General features: G+C 42.6%; 1 protein-coding gene across 1 annotated transcript in view; it reads right to left on the minus strand.

Annotated features, from left to right (window-relative positions):
* Positions 1-20,009, minus strand: part of Col4a3 (collagen type IV alpha 3 chain) — a 140,592-nt gene that overhangs the window by 11,317 nt on the left and 109,266 nt on the right. The window contains exons 29-43 of the mRNA XM_023723074.1: positions 18,897-18,994; positions 18,172-18,322; positions 17,759-17,872; positions 16,192-16,359; positions 14,696-14,785; positions 14,241-14,375; positions 9,870-9,968; positions 9,044-9,133; positions 8,565-8,704; positions 6,163-6,289; positions 4,821-4,901; positions 4,105-4,203; positions 3,860-3,907; positions 1,613-1,798; positions 1,032-1,162 (exon numbers count right to left, since the gene is read on the minus strand). Of these exons, the coding sequence (XP_023578842.1) occupies positions 1,032-1,162; positions 1,613-1,798; positions 3,860-3,907; positions 4,105-4,203; positions 4,821-4,901; positions 6,163-6,289; positions 8,565-8,704; positions 9,044-9,133; positions 9,870-9,968; positions 14,241-14,375; positions 14,696-14,785; positions 16,192-16,359; positions 17,759-17,872; positions 18,172-18,322; positions 18,897-18,994 (1,757 nt within the window). The remainder of the gene's footprint in view (positions 1-1,031; positions 1,163-1,612; positions 1,799-3,859; positions 3,908-4,104; positions 4,204-4,820; positions 4,902-6,162; positions 6,290-8,564; positions 8,705-9,043; positions 9,134-9,869; positions 9,969-14,240; positions 14,376-14,695; positions 14,786-16,191; positions 16,360-17,758; positions 17,873-18,171; positions 18,323-18,896; positions 18,995-20,009) is intronic.

A 20,009-nucleotide genomic window follows, 5' to 3' on the forward strand; every position in this document is an offset into this window, starting at 1 on the left:
TCTCTCTCTCTCTCTCTCTCTCTCTCTCTCTCTCTCTCTCTCTCTCTCTCTCTCTCTCTGTCTCTCTCTCTCTCGTGTTTGCTGTCTACAAATTATTACCACAAAGGAAAGGCTGGGGAATATGGTGGAAGTCTTGAAGGAGAGACTGAAAGATTTTAGGACACAAGGGTTTAAATGAACCAGTCAACCGTTCTGTCGCAAGCAAATATCAACAACACAAAGGTAGACAAAGAAAAACTATGGAGGCTTCATGTAGCAGTTTGTGAGGAAAAGGCACATGAGCTAAATGGACTACATGCCCAATTCTTTGCAATCGTGAGGTGACAGAGCAGATGAATGGCCTGAGTAGAATTCTGCCTTTCTAAAGGGATGATATTCAGTGCAGTGAGCTTTTCGCTCATTTTAGCCACTTGTTGGGTACTAAGTTCTCATTCAGAAGGGTGTTTCCCCCAGGTGGTGCAATTTAAAGGGAGATATTGATGAACTAGGATATATTTAGAACAGAAGCACGATTGGTGAATAGTTAAACTGAATTGAGAGAACCAGGTATGCATCCATGTAGGAAATAATTGGAGGAAGTAGCAGCTCTTCATAACAATGAAAATGTATCTTGTGGGAAGAAAATATAGGTGTGCGCAGGATAGCACAATTACTGTGAGAGCATATTAACAGGGTGAAATCCTTTAGAGTTTTCTTCTGCCCTAGAGTTGTTTAGACTCTACATAAATGAGGATAGCAGTGCTTGAGGGGTTAGCCCCATACAGACCAAAGTTTGAGGGGGCATCATAGAAGCTAAATCTTTTAAACTCTGGATTCTTGGATTTCTTGAACCTGTGGGCTCTGTCTGCCCCCAGACACACTGCGTAGGTGTACCACAGGTGGTAACCTAGCCCTGCCTCTGGTGCATCTCATCCTGGCAGTTGATTCACAAGAGCAAATAGTCTTGTTCCAATTATAAGTATGAATAATAGTGACACTATAATACATCAATCTTGTATTCATAATAAGTCAAAATAATTTTCCATACTCACTGGAAGTCCTGGTGGCCCTATGTCTCCTACCATTCCAGGTGGACCTTCTGGGCCAGGTGGGCCTCTAAATCCTTTGTCACCTTTTATGCCTTGGGCGTGCCTCCCTGGAGGTCCAGGAGGACCCGGCTCACCTGAATTCACAAAGAACCTGTCAGTGTTGCCAGCAAGGGATCTTGAGGGTTGTATCAGGGGTTCCTTTTAAATGAAGTGCCAACCCTGCAGCCATTGTTGCTGCAGCTGGCCTTTCTCCTGCTGTGTGTGGTGAGCTGTGTTGAAGATAGAATAAGGTAATGCCCAGCAAGCACCTGCCCAGGAGGAACTGCTGCTTCCTGCGGACTGTGCGTTAGGGGAGGGTCTGTGCGGGGACCCAGGGCCTCATGCATTGAACAAGCTCAGTCAGTGTAGGTCTCTTTCATTTAAGCACCACTGATCTTTCAAACAGGCCACTGCTTCAGCATCAACAGCCTAACTGCACACCATGCAGGAGCAAAGGATATGGGAAAGACAGAGAAGACCAGAGGGCAAGGGGAGGCAGTGAGGATGAGAAGGACGAAAACTTCTATGTCAAATAAACCCTTCACCTGGATTTCCTCTTGAGCCTGCTGGGCCTCGGTTTCCTTTTTGGCCAAGGATGACTACCCCAGGCAGACCTGGTGGCCCTGGGAGTCCTGCGATTCCGGTGGGTCCTGGAGGCCCAGTATCTCCCATGGTTCCCTTCCTGCCAGGGAGGCCGGGCCAGCCAGGGGGTCCCCTGTCTCCTTTGGTACCTGCAAAGAAAAAGGCTCCATAAGTTCCTTTTTGGCTCCTTAAGTTCCTTTTCTGCTCCTGTAGTTGGAATTAGTTTGTAGCCATCTGTAATAATGTAAGTACTTGAACATTTTTTTGTTTTTAAAGAGACTAGTCAATACAATACAGACTTACAGTTCTTCCTCTGACTGGCTATAGGATCTGGCATAGTCTTTTTTAAATGTATTTAGTACAAGATCTACAGGGTCTCCCTGCACAGATCAGACTTGGAGTGATCCTCCTGTTTTCAGCCTCCCTAGCTCTGGGATTACAGGCGCGCACCACCACACCTAGTCTCAGAGGCTGTCTCAGTGTGCCCCTGGGGCAGGGCTGACATGGCAGGTCAGGGATCGAACCCTGGTCTCTGTGCCTTCCTAAGCAGGCACTTTAGTCCACTGAGCTATCTGGAAGCCCCCTCCCCCCCGCCATTTTTTTTTTTTTTAAAGTACTGGGGATCAAACCCAAGCCTGTACTGAGCTATACCCTCAAACCCTTTAAAATGTTTTATTTGGAGACAGGGTCTTACTGAAGAAGGCCCAGTCTAACTTGTGATCCTCTAACTTCAGCCTCCCAGCATGTTGGGCTGTAGGCATGTGTCACCAGCCCCAGCTCAGCTGCCGCACTGTCAGAAGTTTCAGTGATTTTATTTTATAAGTGAAAGTAACACCTGTTTTCACTCTAAGCTTTGAAGATTAAGTAACACAATGCATGGAGGAAAAGCGGGGGCATGGAGGCACACGCCTGTAATCTCAGCTGCTCAGGAGCCAGAGACAGGAGGAGTAAGAGTGTGGCCAGCTGGGGCAATTCAGTGGGACACGTTCTCAAAATCAAAGAAATGACCAGAATTGCTAGGGAATGAAGCTCAGTGGTGGAGCACTTGCCTAGCACGTATAAGGTCCTGGATTAAGTCCCTAGTATGTTTTAAAAAAAGAAAAGAAAAAAGTAACCAAAAAGCATAATTTTATTTATTTTAAATGTATATACATTTAAGCCACTTAGTGAGTCCTCTTTTTTCTTTTCTTTTCTTTCTTTCCTTCTTCTTTTTCTTGCTCTGTAATTCACACTGATCTTAAACTCATGGCAATCCTCCTGCCCCAGCCTCCCAAGTGCTGGGATTACAGGCATGCACCACCAGGCCCTGCTTGAGTCCTTTTCTCCAAATAAAATGTTACAAAGGACTAACGATATAGTCATTGCTAAGGACCTGGGTTCAATCCTTGCTACCACCAAAACAAAACAAATTGGAACAAAACAAAAGCTACTAATCTTGTAAGACACTGGCGTGAGAAATGAAGACTTACGGTCTATCACATAAAAACAGTACTTTGAATAGCATGTTCAGTAAATTGCCATGTCTGAGAAGTCAAGAGTTACTGGGTGGCCCCTGACGAACAATGGCATGAGTCGCGGATTCAGCGTAGGGGTGGAACAGAAATCTGGGAGGGCCACAGTAATGTTGGCTCCTACTGGATATCCCAGTGGGGAAGGCAGCGATCGCATGGCACTCTTTTAGGAGGTGATTCCTTGGAACCGTGCCAACAACAACAGCAAGGCAACTGCAGAGCAGTTCTTTTTATTTTTAAGGACTTCCATAGAAGGAAATTCGAAAATTGGATTATTGTTTCCAATTCGTTCCTTTTACTGTGATGGTCATGATTAAACAGCCTTCACAGAATTCTACAGCTACGCGCTGGTGCTTTGTCCTCTTCATTATTTGGTTCTGTGAAGAGTTGCAGAAAGACAAGAGCTAAACAAGCTGCCTGCTCTGGGGAGGGTTTGGGGTCCTGGGGCAGCGGGCCCCACAACCCCAGCTCGGGCAGCAGAGAGTCAGCAGATGGCAAGTGCCAGGCTACATTCACGTGTCAGAATGCACCCGCTGCCAAAGGACAGCTCTAGCAGCGTGCAGTCTCAATAGGGCTTCTTGCCCCTACTAGGTGAAGTTTGTTTCCCACGTAACGCTGGGTTATGCCCCTAGAAATCAGACTGGACTTCTGTCCCTAGAAATGTGTATCTTTAGCCTGGGGAGGGAAACAACTGCTTACCTGGAATACCAGGATCCCCTCTTGGGCCTGGATGGGCCCCCAGCAAGCCTGAGGGAGATGATATGGGCATATTAATATTGAATTAATTCGATTAAAAATATATATGAACAAAACCTAGCATATACCAAGAACGTATTGGAAATACAGTTCTGTCCGCGACCTTCCGAGAAATGGAGGTACACACCGATCCTAATGATTCTACCTAAAATGAAATCAGTAAAACCTAGATATTGAGCAAGTTGTACCTGTTTCTCCCTTTTCTCCGGGAGGGCCAGGAATCCCGTCGTGTCCTTGGTCACCTCTTGTACCCATTGGTCCTGAAGGCCCTGGGAACCCTAGAAAGCCTGAACAAAACAGAAACCAAAACCCAGGCCAGAGTATTAAAGGTGAAGACTAATTTCCTACAGTGGGCTAGTGTGGATGTCAGGGAAATGTGGGGGTTTTATAAAAGGTGCTAATCTTTTTTTAAAAAATATTTATTTTAATGTATTTTGTATAGGGTCAGCAGGGTCTCGATACACAGATTGGACTTGTAGTGATCCTCCTGTTTTCAGCCTCCCAAGCACTGGGATTACAGGCGTGCAAAACCACACCCAGTCTCAATAGCCTGGCATGGCATGCCGGGATCGAACCTCGGTCCCTGCGCCTGCCTAAGCAGGCACTTTAGTCTGCTGAGCTATCTGGCCAGGCCTTAAAAGGTGCTAATCTTTTAGAACTGTAGTAATATGACTGAAAACTATGCACAGGTTAATATTGTCGTGAGGATGACTGTTTCAGGATGCTTAGGTTGGCCAATATTTGAATGAAATAGAAATGTGTAGTCCCACTTGCCCACATTGCTATTTGGATACAGAGCGACAGGAGCGCCCTTTTATAAAAGCAGTAAATGTACGGACTTGAACATCAGAAGAAAATGTGCCTCCCCCAGGAAGCAGGGTTAGGAGAAGTACAAAAATGGAACCTGGAGGGCCTTTGATTCCTGGAGGGCCTGGGAAGCCTCTGATTCCTTTCAGCCCCAAATCACCGTCAGGACCTGGCTTTCCTAGAAGTGGAGAGAGAGAGCGAGCAAGAGCGAGAGAGAGCGAGAGAACGAGAGCGAGAGCGAGAGCGAGAGCGAGAGCGAGAGCGAGAGCGAGAGAGAGCGAGAGAGAGAGAGAGGAAAAAAGAATAACAAAAGGTGAATGATTCCAACAGTGAAGGAAACACTCATTTCTCATAGTCAACTGTGTTCAAGCTGGTCTTAAAGAATCCCTCTTGTGACAGACATGTCACTTCAGGCTTTTATTGGTGACAGCTATTTCCCCAGGGGGCCTCAGCAGCGATGCCTTGAATCCTTTCCAATGGTCCACTTGCTGTTTTAACTGAAAGTTAACGGCACATCCGTTCCACATTTAGATACTTAAACACTGTCTTTAAGACCTGAAGTGACAATCCAATACAGGCAGGTGTTTTGAATAAAATGCAATAAAAACTTGAACACAGCCTGTCAGCTAATAAGAAAGAAAACCAATGTTCAACCCAGAAATATGTTTTTTAAAAAAAGTTTCAGAACAGTGCTATGTGAGTTGAATTGTGTTGTCTCTAAGTTCATATATGGAAGTCCTAGGCCCCAGACCTAAGAATGTTACTGTATTGGGAGACAACATTGTAAAAAATTAAGTAAAAATGAAGGCATGAGGGTAGGTCCTAATTGGAATGGTATCTTTGTAAGAGGTAAAGACATGGAAGATAAGGAGAAGATGATCATCTAATGTCAAATTGAAAAGTATCAGGAGTTCCTGACCCTATTAGCACCTTGGTCCCAGACTTCTAGAGTCTAAACTGTGAGAAAACAAATTTTGGTTGTGTAAAGCTGCTTGGTCTGTGACGTTTGTTCTGGAAGCCTAACAGACTCACACAGATAGCATAAGGTTGTGCAGGAAGTAACATTTCATGCCTTTAAGCCAAATTTGTTGGGGTGGTATTTTCAACATTTTCTTTATAGGGGTGGGTTTTTAGATGTTATCCCCCCAACAGACAAATGATACTCCTCCTTGTTAATTAATTGCTTCCTGGTGTCTTAGTAAAGGTCAGAATTATGTAAAAACAACTATAGTACAAGAACAACTAGCTTTCTGTATATAGAGAATCAATTTTTATTTAGGTACCGGGGATTGAACTCAGGACCTTACACTCGGCAGGCAAGCACTTATGCCACTGAGCTGTCTCCCCAGTACTAGCTTTCTGTTTATAACGGTGATTTCAGGTGAGAGCCGTACTGCAGGTTATGCTTCCAGCTTGCAGACCTGTAAAGCCAAGCTCACCTGGGTGGCCAGGACTTCCGGGTCTCCCAGGGATCCCCTCAGGTCCAACAGGTCCCGGCTGCCCAGGAAGGCCAGGTGGGCCTCTTTCTCCTTTCTGTCCCACGTCGCCTGGCAATCCTGGATCTCCCTTAAATTCAGGCAAACACCTTCATAATTCTCGTGTAAGCAGGATATGTGATTAGAATTAAGTATAAACATTACTCGTTCATTCATCCATTCATATGAGTGTCTTCTGCGGGCTAGTACCATGCATGGGTCAGGGACTGAGTTCCTATGTGGTTTGTGGGTCTGATGCAAAATGAAAATACAACTCCCTTTTTAAAAATTTAAAAGATTTCAAGACAGCAACAGCAAAGCATTAAACCAAGACCAGGTATGTCTTTACTTTGGACCTTTGAACAACACAAGCAGCCTACTCATGGAGCTGACCCTCACTGGAGTAAAATGGTAACATCTCCCACGTCTGGTGTATCAGCTCCTCGCTTCACAGGGTGCCGGGTCCCCAAAGTAAGATGGATATTAAATAACCACACAGATGTGTAATTATAAATTGTGATGACAGACTGGGAATAAGAGACAAAACAAATGAATACTATGTCCTATCAATACTATGCGTGTAATACGTGCATGTCAATCATGTCTGGAAACCTTTCAATGATTTACTATTGATTAAATCTATATTATAGTTTTATGAAAAATCAGGATATACAGGGTCCAAGGGTGACTTATAAAATTTCCACTGTAGCTGATAAGATCTACTACACTGTTACTTTTATATTATATTTTTTGTGTTCAATGCACAGTTCTAAAAACTCAAGGTGGTTACCTATGAAAATCTTAAATCTAAATGGTACTACTAATTAACTGTGCATAAAGTCAAATAGAACTTTTCATTGAGAAAATATCTCAGTGGAAGAAGTTTCTCCCTGGTTTTCTGAGAGCCTAATTTAAATAGGATGGGTGATACCTACTACAAAGACAACAATATGTAATGTATTAATTATTGTAACTGTCCTACTAACCTCTTTAGAAAATGTTTCATTGTTTTTTTCTCATTAAAGTAAATAAATTTTTTTTTTAAAAAATAGAACAGGTGGCAAAAACTTGTCTGTTCTGAGTAATAAGGGGGTATCTTACTACATGTGTGCTATATCTAAAATTTTTCTTTCTAGTTGTGGCACTTGCTACTGGAAAATATGGACTTTTTTTGTGTCTTTTGAGTCAGGATCTCACTATGCAGTTCAGGCTGGCCTTGAGCTCACTTTGTAGCTTAAGCTGGCCTCAAACTCAAATGATTCTCCTGCCTCAGCCTACCAAGTGCTGGGATTATAGGTATGCACCCCCACACCTGGCTGAAAATATGGAAATTTTAATAGAAAGTAGTATTTTATTGACTGAAAAGAAAGGGAGAAAATTCCCTAAGTCGTAACTTTTAGGTTTTGGAGGTATACATTTTTGAATATCTGTTGAAAAATATAGGTTCTCCCCTATAATTTTTTTTTTTTTTTTTCGGCAGAACTGGGGATTGAACTCAGGCCCTCGCACTTGCCAGGGAAGTGCTTATTCTACTGAGCCATCTCCCTGGCCCCCCCTATAAAAATCTGATCTATACATTTGTCATTCAATTCCAGGAGATTAGGGGGTTTCTTGGGGTACTACAGATTCCTTGTGACGTCCATGAAATTCTGTGTTTAAAAACTCTGCTTATATGAAATTCTTATTAATTAGTCTCTGTCAGTCTGACTTTGGCCCTTACTATGCTTGTGGACAGGAAGATTGGAGGGAAGCAAAACTTAAAAGAGCAACCAAGCCTTAACTGAAACATCAGGTTCATGTTTCATAAGATGCACTATAGAGGACTTTGACCCTCAACCCTAATGTGACAGAGAAAAAGTACGGAAAACACCGAAGCAAGATGAAAAGGAAATGAAGATGCTTAGAGTTAAAAGGTAAAAGGAATGAAGATGCTTAGAGTTCTGAGTGAGAAAGATCAATGTAGTTACCTTAGAATGTCATTTACTTTTTAATGTTGCTCTACAATTATTTTATACTTTGTATTGTATCTTGTGAGATGAGTTCATCATCAAGCCTGGTCACTTTTTGTTAGGAGGGAAAATTCCTTGCCCTGTCAGACTGTGTGGTTGGGTAAGCACTGCCCCCTTCTGGAAGCACACTTAAATTGCAGGAACAGAGCAGTCCTTTGGGATTGAAACAGGTTTTTCCAAAATTGACAGTGATAGGCACCCTCAGTTATGAAAATAGGACTTTTTTCTTAATCCAAATGATTGTCTGAAAATATGGTAAAGTTTTCATTTTTCCTGCCCATATGGAATCTGGATGCTTACTAATATTTTAAGGGCTACCTTCAACTGTCAAAACAAATTTTTTAGTATCCTGTATACCTTTGGTCCTGGAGGTCCTGGCCTTGTGTCTTTTAAATAACCTGGTTCTCCCTTATCTCCTTGGAGGCCATGAATGCCTGGGAGCCCTGGTCTTCCAGGTAGACCAGGGAGTCCTAAAGTTCCCCTTTTTCCTTTAGAACCTGAAAATAGGAAAAATATCAGGCAAGACAGGTAAACATAGGAATCTTTGAAGGGTTCTACATTAGGCCTTTGCATAAACTGCCCTTTTCCCAAGAAATTGGGTTTTCAGAATCCTAAATACATTAGGAAGTTATAATGGATGATTCTTTACACAATGGGAATATTTATTTTGTTTTCACTAACATTTTAGTTGTACACAGATCCCTTTATCTAAAAAACAAATCTGGTTGTCTTATATAAGTTTTCTACTAAGTGGAAAATCAAAACAATATCAGTGTCTGGAATTGTGATCTTCTGTTAGCTTGTGGGCCTGTGACAGTACCTCCTGCATATATTACCTGGAGCACCCATGTTGCCCGTGTTTCCTGGCATGCCGCGTGGTCCTGGTTCTCCAGGACTCCCAGTGCTTCCCAGATCTCCTCTAGGACCTTGAGAACCAATAGAGTAAAAAGTCATATGCTCTGCACAGTTCCTGGGCATGGTAGTACTCAATAAATATCTGTTGCCTACATGAATGAATGAATCCAGAACAGCCGGGCCAACTGGTACAGGTACTCGGCTAGCTGTCCTTTTGCCTTTAGATCTAGTGAAGACTGGGAGTCAGTACATCTAAGTCTAGAGAAAGTGAGATTCTCATGGCAGGCCTGGACTTCAGATTCATCCTAGGACCAACAGCAACAGGAAAGGGTGGGCTTCCATGACCTCACAGTGATGTATTTCTTGCTGCCTACTGCCGTATTATTGTCTTGTAGTATTATTACTGACATGCTTAGGGAATGAGGGACTACTTTAGTAGTTTAAAAAATTATTTTGTAAACTCAATAATTTGTTTTTAGAAAGGCAAGCGAATTTGAAAACTCCTAAAGCATTAATTTCACCTTGGATATGTTATATTGTGATAAAATATCATCTGCAATACATACCTGTCATTTCAAAATAAAATTTTGAGTTGATAAATGAAACTCCCTAGAGATTAAAATTTTGAAATTAATATACCCCAATGAGTAAACACTTTCCTTTTGGTTTTATTTAGAAGTGGATTTCTGCTAGATCACAACTGTAGCAGGCTTCATGGTCAACCCAAGCAGTCTACAAACAAGATTCATTACATTTAGATCTAGGGAAGCATAAAACATGACACTACTCTTAGAGCATCCACGATACCTGGTGGTCCTGGTGGCCCAGGTCGTCCTTCAAGGCCCTTCAAGCCTGGTAACCCTGGAATGCCTCTACTTCCTTTTTCACCTGGATTTCCTATAAGTCCTAAAGTTAAAAATCAGATATTAGAGGCTGGGGAGATGGCTCAGTAGAATAAGCACTTGCCTGGCAAGCACAAGGGCCTGAGTTCAATCCCCAAAAAAAACCCCAAAACCAAAAAAACCCAAACCAAAACAAAATCAGATATTAAAAATACAGGTTAGAATTTTGTCAGATTCATGTATATCCTGGATTACATTGAACGAATATTATGTCAGCTTCTCTATTAAATCTATGGGCAGGTGTGGACCTGTATCTTTTTAAAGGTAGATTAAATAACAGATCACATGTGAAATATAAGCACAATGGTTGACATCAGTCAGTCCTGAAGGAGTACTAACAGTCATTGTATTTACACATTAGAACATCATTTTAAATTATAGAGAGCTTCTATCTCTTCATTTTTCATAGTAAAGACAGGACCCTACCACACAATTCTCATCTAAACAATTTCATTCTCAACCTATTTGATAAAATTATTATTTATTAATTATCAGGTAAGTGGAAGGCCCTATCTAGAGTCATCCTGTCAATCAGTGACAATTCTGAGACTTGATGTCATTTCTGAATGGCTCAAAAGCTCATAAACTTCCCATTTCACTTTTTCTAAAAAACATGTTTTTGATCATCTTATTTTCCTGCTCATTAATATTCATTGACTCTTTTCCCTACAGAGGAAATGACAAACTTCCTTAACTGCGTGGAACGTTTCTACAGTCTCCCTGCCTTGGCTGACTGCCTTTTCTCCAGCAAGTTTCCTTCCCTTGGCTCCTTTCGTGCTTATCTACTTATTCATTCACTTGCATAGAAATTGAGAATCTAATTAATAGACAGGTCTTGTGCTAAGTACTGGAGATACAAATAAATCATGGTCGCTTTCCCAAGTTTTTAGTGGTTAATTGGAGAGCTAGCCAAGTAAATGAGCAGTTGCCACCCAGTGAGAGAAGTTTGGTAATGAAGTTGGACACAATATGCTACAGGAAAGAATTTCTGGAAGATGTTGGTGTTTTCTTTTCTATTTTTTCCCCTCAGCCTTGAAGACCAAATGAGAACTAATTGGGTAGAGAAGACAAGGAATGGAATAGGATTCCTAAGCAAGAAGGCAGCCTATGCAAAGGAGCAGTAAGTAATGGGGTGAGATTGTTTTATTTTGCACTTCTTTTTTTTTTTTTGTTTTAGTCTAAGAATATATATTGTTTAGAATGTTCATTTGCCTGCAGGCCAAATCTTGATTAGTTTGATATGACTTATGAGCCAGGGATGATGATGATGATGATTATTATTATTATTTTACATTGGTAAAGAGTTAAGAAAACAAAACAAAGAAAAAAAAAGAATCTACAATAAGGACCATTCATATGTGGTCTGCGCTGTCTGAGGTATTTATCACTTGACCTTCATAGAACATGTTACAGACTCATTGATATTTCTTTTCCCTACAAAGTTGTAAATTTTTATCATGACCAGGATATTACATCTGCTTTCATAGCTCTGTGGTTAGCACGTAGTAAAACACCTAATCCATAGACATTAAAAAATAAGTGTCAACCACACAAATAGCATACTGCTAGAGAGATCGGTAAAGGGCAAGTGGGGAAGAAACTGCTATGCCAGTCTAAAGAGTTTGAATTCTTCAAGCAAGGGGAGCCTTAGAAAGATTTTAGGCCCAAAGTTTTATTTCCTTATCTGAATTCCTCTCATCATTTAAGTTGCTAGCCATGGAGGTGACTCTGAGGAGCCTTGTTGCTTTTGCCCCAGGGACTGAACTCAGGCCCTTGTGCTTACCAGGGAAGCGCTTATTTTACTGAGCCACCTCTCCTGCCCCCTTCACTTCCACAGGGGAGATCTCAAATTAGCCAAGACCCCAGGAGGGCCATCTTTGCTACAAGGGGCTAGGAGCTAAGACAGTGCCTCATCCTAGAGTACTGTGAGATTAAAGGAGTCAATAATTATAACACTTAAGACAGCACTTGCACGCTGAAATGCTAGTAAGTCTTTAATTAGCCCAGTACTACTAATTTGCCCCTCTTATTATTTATTGCCTTTCTACACCTATGCCTTAGTTTCCCATGTATATGCCTTAAGGCAAAGACAATAATTTGTACCCTCAATATATATGGTAGAAATTCAAGTTTTTAAAAATGAGTTACACTGAAATTATCTTAAATAGAATAGTCTTAAAAAATAGCATATTCTTTTTTGTTTGTTTCATCTGTGTTCCTCAGTTATGCATTCACAAAACTAAACTAAGGGTAAACACAGCACCCCGGGTCAGTACATTGTAGAATTTTGTTAGGATCATAGAAATAGTAGGCATCCCTCTGTATTTTACAAAATGAATTTGTTAGTGGTAGATTAGCGGCATGGTGCCTTTCGCCTGTGAGAGCCAAGTTGGGGCTCATGTAGACACAGATAATATTATTCCTATTTTTCTCAAAATGTTTCAAATGCATCCAAAATCACGTAGAATAGTCTAGCGAGGTACTACCCATGTAGGCAGTTGGTGAAGACGAAATGTATGCCAGTGTTTGTGCCACTCGGTTTTTTGTTTTTTTTTTTCATATTTTGACTCAGACAAGTTCTAGCAGAGATTAAATGAAATTTTCTTTCTGTTTCATTGCTAAAAAAGGGAGGGATCCTCTCTTTGTACCAGAACTCGGTGGTTTTGGGGAATTTAAATGAGATTCCCCAGGAGATTTTATTCTATAACTATACTTTATACAAAAATTATACTGCCTATAAATTGAATGTTTTCCGATGATCGTCCATTTTATCAAATGGGCAAATTACTTGTGTTGGATGCCTTTTCAGACCTGTTCATGTGTCTGTCACTCCTGAAAATCTCTCCTAACTCCTGGGGACAGCTATTCAGTGTTTGTTCAGAACCCCACGCAGACCTGTTAAGACAGATCTGCTCTAGAACCCTAAATGCTGCGGGCCAAGCACACAAGTATTTGTTGGCTACAACCTCCCTTTTTGAAATGCATTATGAATTTCTGTATTTGCAACTACAAACAGATTTTTCTTTTTATTCCTTTCCTGCTATGAAAGTTTGCTTTGCCAAAGTAATATTTTACCCAATAATTCTTTTTCTAAAGTTATTGGGGGCTAACGATGGACTGAAAAATAGGCCAGTTTAAAACTTTGGTTTTGGGCTGGGGAGATAGCTCAGTGGAATAAGCACAAGCTCAGGGTCCTGAGTTCAATCCCTGGTACTGCAAAAACAAAAAACAAAAAACAACAACAGCCTTGGTTTTAAGGACCAGCAAGATAGCACAGTGGACTAAACGCCTGTTTTGGCAAGTGCAAGGACCAGTGTTCAATTCCCGGTTCCACATGCCATGCTGGCCCCGCTCCTGGGGAGTGCTGAGCCAGTGACAGAGTCCAGGTGTGGTGGCACATGCCTATAATCCCAGCACTGGGGAGGCTGAAAACAGGAGAATCACCATGATTCTGAACTGTGTAGTGTGACCCTGCACCAAATACACAAGTGAAAAAAATAAAAATAAAAAATAAAATTTGATTTCATATCTGTTGTATTATTCATATCATAAAACCTCTTGCAAAAAGCATTCGAATAACTTGAGATAATTCACATTGATTGGAATGTTAGCCTAATAGCCACAGCTAACATGAACAGTATTCCTAAAGGGTTGAACTTTTATTAAAACATTTGCTATGTCTTATTATCCTCCGAAGGATTTTTGAGCATGAGAAGTTCGTAGATGTACTCAGAAAACTCCATCCTGGTGGTTGACAGAATACAAGAGAATTTAGGGTGGAGGTTCATGTTTCTACCAAACACGTTCTTCATGTGGGACCCTTTTTTGTGGCCTGCTCAGCCCCCGGCACTGGGGGTTGAACCACGGTCCCTGCACATTTGCCTACGCTTGCCTAAGGTGCTTTAGTCTTCAGAGCTATCCCTCTAGCCCTATGTGGGACTTTTGAAGAGTTTCATTTTGTCCATGGGAGAAGGGAGAGGAAAATTTGAGGCTTACAGTTTAGCAGTTTACTAGAGACAATTTAAGTAAAGCAGATCAAAACACAGAATTAGTTTAGGAATAAAAAGTCTGGCATTGAAGAGAAAACACATTGCTGTAGAAGGCACAGAAGGCTTGGTCCTAGGCCACACTCAGCCCCAAACTGGCTGTGTGCCTTGGGCAGGTGACTAAATCAGGCCTTCACTGTCCTCTTGTGCCCTAAAAGGACATGCCTGGTCATCCCTTAGTCTTGGACCCAGGTCCAATGTTATGATTCTAAATGTGAAAGATTCCTTACCTTTGAGTCCTGGTTCTCCTTTGTCTCCCTTTAAGTGGGCTATCTGAGAAGGCCCTGGGGTTCCTTTCTCTCCTTGTTCCCCTTGGGCTCCTGGGGGCCCTTGGTCACCCTTTACTCCTGGGATCCCAGGGCTGCCTACCAGACAGAAGCAATGACATTAGGCTCCTAATTCTTTAAGTAGTTCATAGGTTTCAAAAGTTAATGAAACAGCAACAACAAAGGCTAACAGTCCTGAGAACTGTAAAGTTTCCCCAAGCCACCAACCACCTACACGCAGCTGACAAGGAGAAAATAGGACTACATTCAAATGGCAAAAAGTAGTGCAGAAAACAGCAATACCAATTATGTTGTTCTTTTAGAACTACTTTCCTGCCAAAGAATGAAATGTAATTCATCTTGCTGCTAAGGAAGAGGATGCTGTTGATGCCTCTTGGAGTCTGGACACCGTCACTTACCCTGGTGCCCCTGGGGGCCTGGGTTCCCTGGAGACCCGGGAAGGCCGGCCGGCCCTGGATATCCCATCATCCCAACCATTCCTTTTTCACCTTTGGAAACAAAGGAACAAAAGCAGCACATGCTTAGAAGCTGGGAGTTGAAGGAATGATTTATGTAAATAGGAAAATAACCATATCTATCTAGGAGATGGAGCAGCAAATGGTCTTTTTAAGTTCTTCAATTTGGCAGTCATTGGCAAAGCATGTTTATGCTTGAGAATAAAATAAACTGCAGTTAGGGAGCATTTTATCCTATCACCTCTGACCAGTTGCTTTTTATTAATTCCTTTATTGTAGATTTTCCAATGCACTTATCTCTAATTGAACTTAATTTCAAAATATGTTTAGGGCTAGGGAGATAGCTTAAGGGCATAAGTGCCTGCCTGGCAAGCCTAAGGTCCCGAGTTCAATCCCCAGTACCACAAAGTTTAGTATTATTTGTGTACTTCTTATCTATTGATCCGTCTTTAGTGACTGGCCTAGCTAGCATATGATAGTAGTCCAATAATATGGATGAAAGAATAATGTGTTAATAGTCTCTCCAGAGATCAGTTGAGGTTCTTATGTCATGAACAAGTGGTTAGAATTTTCTTCCCTAATATGTGAACTATAAAAGTAGCTATGCTGTAAAGAACATTATAAAGAAATATTATGGACAACAAGTTAGATAACTTAGGCAAAATAAACAAATTCCTGGAGAAGCAGACTATCAAATCTGACTCAAGAAGAAATAAAAAATCGGAACAGAACTATAACAAGTGAAGAGATTGTATTTGTATTTTAAAGACTTCCTACAGAGAAATCCCAAACCAGAAAACTTCAGTATCAGAAGTTACTAAATGTTTAAGGAATAGCAGCTGTTCACAAACTCTCCCAGGAAATCTTGGGGCAGAAGAACAACCCATGAGAGGCCAGCACTGACTTGATACCAAAACTAGACAGAGACATCAAAAACTATAGACAATGTCCCCTGTGAACAGAAATGCAAACAGCTCAGTAAAATAGCAGCAAGTATAGTATAGTAGGGCATAAAAGGATTAAATAATAAAACAGATGCATCTATGCAATTATGAAATAATGACCATTGGACTCAAAAGCCTATGCCAAGGGCCCTCGAGATAGCTCAGTGGACTAAGCACCTGCTTAAGCAAGTGCAGGGACCGGGGTTTGATCCCTGGTACCACATGCCATGCCAATGCCACCCCCACTCCCAGGCATGCTGAGCTGGCCACAGAGACCAGGCATGATGGTGCATGCTCGTAACCCCAGCACTGGGGAGGCTGAAAACAGGAGGATTACTACGAGTCTGAGCTGTGTAGTGAGACCTTGTAACAAATATGTAAAAACAAAACAAAATAAAATTTAAAAAAGGCCATGTCTATGGACAGTTTACAGAACTTAGAGGAAAAATATGGAAGATGATATAAAAGGCAAAATAAAAGCACAAGAAAAGATACCTGGTAGCCCTGAAAATCCTGGAGTTCCCGGAAGTCCTTTTTGACCAGGTGGTCCCTTCTCACCATGCCAACCTGGCATTCCTGGTGGTCCTGGTTCTCCAGGGATCCCTGACCTAGCCAAACCTGGAATTCCTGGGTCTCCCTTTGTCCCTGTTTCTCCTCTTCTGCCTGTGAATAAATGAAGGGGATGAATTAACAAACAGATGTTTTCTCTTTGTGTAATATTTGGCTATGTGATTTGGGATAAATCATGTGTGTGTGCGCACACACATGCGCTTAACATCCCCCCCCCCCATGAAATTACTCCAATCCCTCCTAGCTCTAAGGTTCTCCTTCAATGAGTCATAGGGTAACAAAGATAAAGCATCAATATCTATCTCCTGCAGGCACCGTCCGCAATTGCATCTCATGACTTATGGATCAGTTGTTCACCCACGGAAGATACGCAGGGCCACTTGGGGACACCAACTTCTGGAGGCCTCTGCAGATAGCAGGGCCACATGCCAGTGAGGATCCTTGCCGGAAATTTATTTGTGAACCAATAAGCAGTATGTTAGCTCGCTGACATCAGCTAAGTTTTAAGGCATTTCTCTTAGAATTGTCACCAGATCTAGTTGAAAGGAGCCAAAAAAACTAGAGTAAAGCTCGCATGACCACATGACCTGGAATGTCTGACCTGTGTCATTTAGAATTTCTCTCTCTCTCTCTCTCTCTCTCTCTCTCTCTCTCTCTCTCTCTGTATTTAGTAGAGGGTCTACAGGGTCTCACTGCACAGATTGGACTCATAGTACTTCCTGTCTTCAGCCTCCCAAGTGCTGGGATTAAAGGCGCATGCCACCGTGCCCAGTCTCAGTACCCCTCTCAGCACACCCCGGGGGAGGGGGTTGCATGGCACATGGATCTTGTAGGGGATTGAACCCCGCCACTTTGTCTGCTGTGTCTGCCTAGGCAGGTGCTTTAATCTGCTGAGCTATCTGGCTGGCTCTTTGCCCTTTCTTTTACGTCTTTTTTTTTTTTTTTCTTTTTTTCAGAACCAGGGATTGAACTCAGGCCCTTGTGCTTGCCAGGCAAGCGCTTATTCTACTGAGCCATCTCCCCGGCCCTTTATGCCTTTTCTGTATGATGCTTAGACAGCAATCAGCTACATACTTTACTCTGTAGCTTGCTAATCTCGTATCTTCACCTATATTTTCTCTATTTTATAGTAAGAAAACAACCACCTCAGTATATTCATGGGAAGAGTCAAAGTAAAAACATTGTCTGGGAGCTTATGTATAGAAATGCGTATGTAAATTACCTGTACTTAATTTGTCTTTGGTGTTCATATTTTCTTAAATAAAAGATACAAACCAGTGCAAAATACTGACGTCTGATCTCCTTCCTTATGGGTGGTGTACAGTACTCTGCACGCAAAGTCCTTACTAGGAAGTTTCAGGGGCTCCAGAATAGCATCTCTTACTGAACATCACTCAGGACTTGTTTGATGCGGGACTGTTTCCGTGTTCAGCAGCAAAGTGCAAAGACAGAGGCCCCCCTCGCCTGCCCACTTCAGATACTGCACTCCTACCTGGCTGTCCTTTTAATCCATTTAAGCCTGGAAGTCCTTGGGCTCCCTTGGGCCCCTCCGTGCACATTCCTGGGGGTCCTCTTACTCCAGGTGGTCCGGGCTGCCCTGCATCTCCTGCAAAAGAGAATTCAAGACTATGTTTGTTTACCAAAACCCAAGGCCCTAGTGCTGCTATCTCTTCTCTACCAGGTATTTCATTTCATTCATGTGTCTGTTATAGGAGGGGAAAAAAAAGAAAGTAGAAAAAGAAGAAGGTCCAGCAGTCACGTGGACTAGGAAAATAATTAGTCCATAGAGAGTCTATTCATAGAACTAGAAGGTTTTCGGGGAGTCTTTATCCAGCGAGCCCCACCCAGCCGGGGTGCTGCATCTTGGGCAGCTCACAGCAGAGCGCACCGTGCTTGTTTCTGTACCTCGAGGTCCATCAAGCCCTTGTTTTCCTGGCTTTCCAGGAAGACCTGGAAGTCCGGGGAGGCCCATTCCTCCAGTTTCCCCTGAATCGCCTCTTGATCCTGGAAATCCTGGTGTTCCTGGTTCTCCGGGTCTTGCCCATCCTGGTTCTCCCTGTAGTATAGAAACGAAGCTGGTTTTACCACATGATGCCTGCAAGTCTTCGCTGAGATCGGTGCTCCTCGGGCCACTTGGGAAAACCTCTGCTACGGATGCTCCAAGTCCCTCTGCACGTCGCCGCCACTCAACCCATAGTCCCTTCTCCTCAGCTCCGGGTGCTTGCTTTGCTATGAAATTATGCTTAATGGTGTCTCAGGATTTGCAGCCTCTATCTTTTGAGAAGACTATGGGATTTTCTGTAAATAAATCTACAACTCTTTATTTTGCATGGTCATTCTCCTGGGTACGCACACTTTTTCTGCAGTTCTTCCATTTTATACACTCTGATGTTCATGAAGCCATCAAGGAAGGAAGAGGTGCACACTTGCCCCTTCTAACATTACCTTTCTAAAATGGAATGTGGCCCAGAGAAACTTAAACACATTTACATTCTTCCCCATCTGTGAGCACACTGGTAATTTCTACACGGGGAGCACCTCGCCTGGCTGGGATCCTAACTTCCCCCCCACCCCCCGTGGTTGCCCTTCTCCCCCCTCCCTCAAATCAGTTGGGTTTTCCTTCTGCAGACCTTGGCTCCTGGGAAACCTGGCTCTCCAGGCAATCCAGGCTCTCCCATTTTCCCAGGACAACCTGGGGATCCTTTTGCTCCCGGAAAACCTTGGTCTCCTACAGAGAAAAACAAGCAAACAATAAACATTGGATATTCCAGGGCTTGGGACATAGCTCAGCAGTCTAAATGCCTGCCTGGCAAGCGCCAAGACCCAGGTCCAGTCCCTGGTACCACATGCCGAGACAGCCCAGGAACCCTGAGCACATCATGTTGACCCCTGAAACCCAGCATGTTGTTGCATGCCTGTGATCCCAGCACTGGGGAGGCTGAGACAGGAAGGTCACTACAAGTCTGAGCTGTATAGTGAGACTCTGTACCAAATAAATAAATTTAAGAAAAAATTTTAAAAAGTTGGATATTCCATATTCTAAATGCAAAGATTCTGAGGAGCCTAATCCATTTAGGCAGCGGGTGAGAGATGTTTGTGAGTTTGAAGGATGACAAAATGAACTGATAAACAAAATATATTCAGTTCCAAGTCCAATTGTGTTGGATTTCCAAAATTTACAAATCAATTTTTTCATTTATATTGTTTAGTGTGGCTACAATAGTGATTTAGTGCTTTTTCAAACCACTGAGGCAGCTGCCGTGTGGTGGTGCATTCCAGTAATCCCAGATCTCGGTAGGCTGAGAAAGGAGAAAGGCTGTTCAAGGCCAGCCTGGACTGGGTAAAGAGACCGTGTCTTAAAAAAACAAAAAACACAATGCAAGTTGCCTATTAATTATATTTATTTTGAAGTCTATTTATATAGTTGGTACAGGGTCTCACTATGCAGCTTTGACTTCTACTGATCCTGCTGTTTCAGGCTCCCCAGCACTGGGATTATAGGTGTGCACCACCACGCTGGTCTCCGTGGCCGGCTCAGAGCTCCTGGGGGTGGGGCCAGCGCAGCTAGTGTTTTGGGGGATCAAACCTCGGTCCCTGTGCTTGCCTAAGCAGGTGCTTAGTCTGCTGAGCTATCTTGCCGGCCCTTCCCGTGTCTTCTTAAATGGATTTTTATGTCCATGTCCATGTCCATGCAAGTATGACTCACGTTAAGGTGGTAGCTTTTCTCAACAGAGTTTAAAATC

The sequence above is a fragment of the Octodon degus genome, unplaced genomic scaffold, assembly GCF_000260255.1.
Source record: "Octodon degus isolate 3935 unplaced genomic scaffold, OctDeg1.0 scaffold00096, whole genome shotgun sequence".
Lineage (NCBI taxonomy): Eukaryota > Metazoa > Chordata > Mammalia > Rodentia > Octodontidae > Octodon > Octodon degus.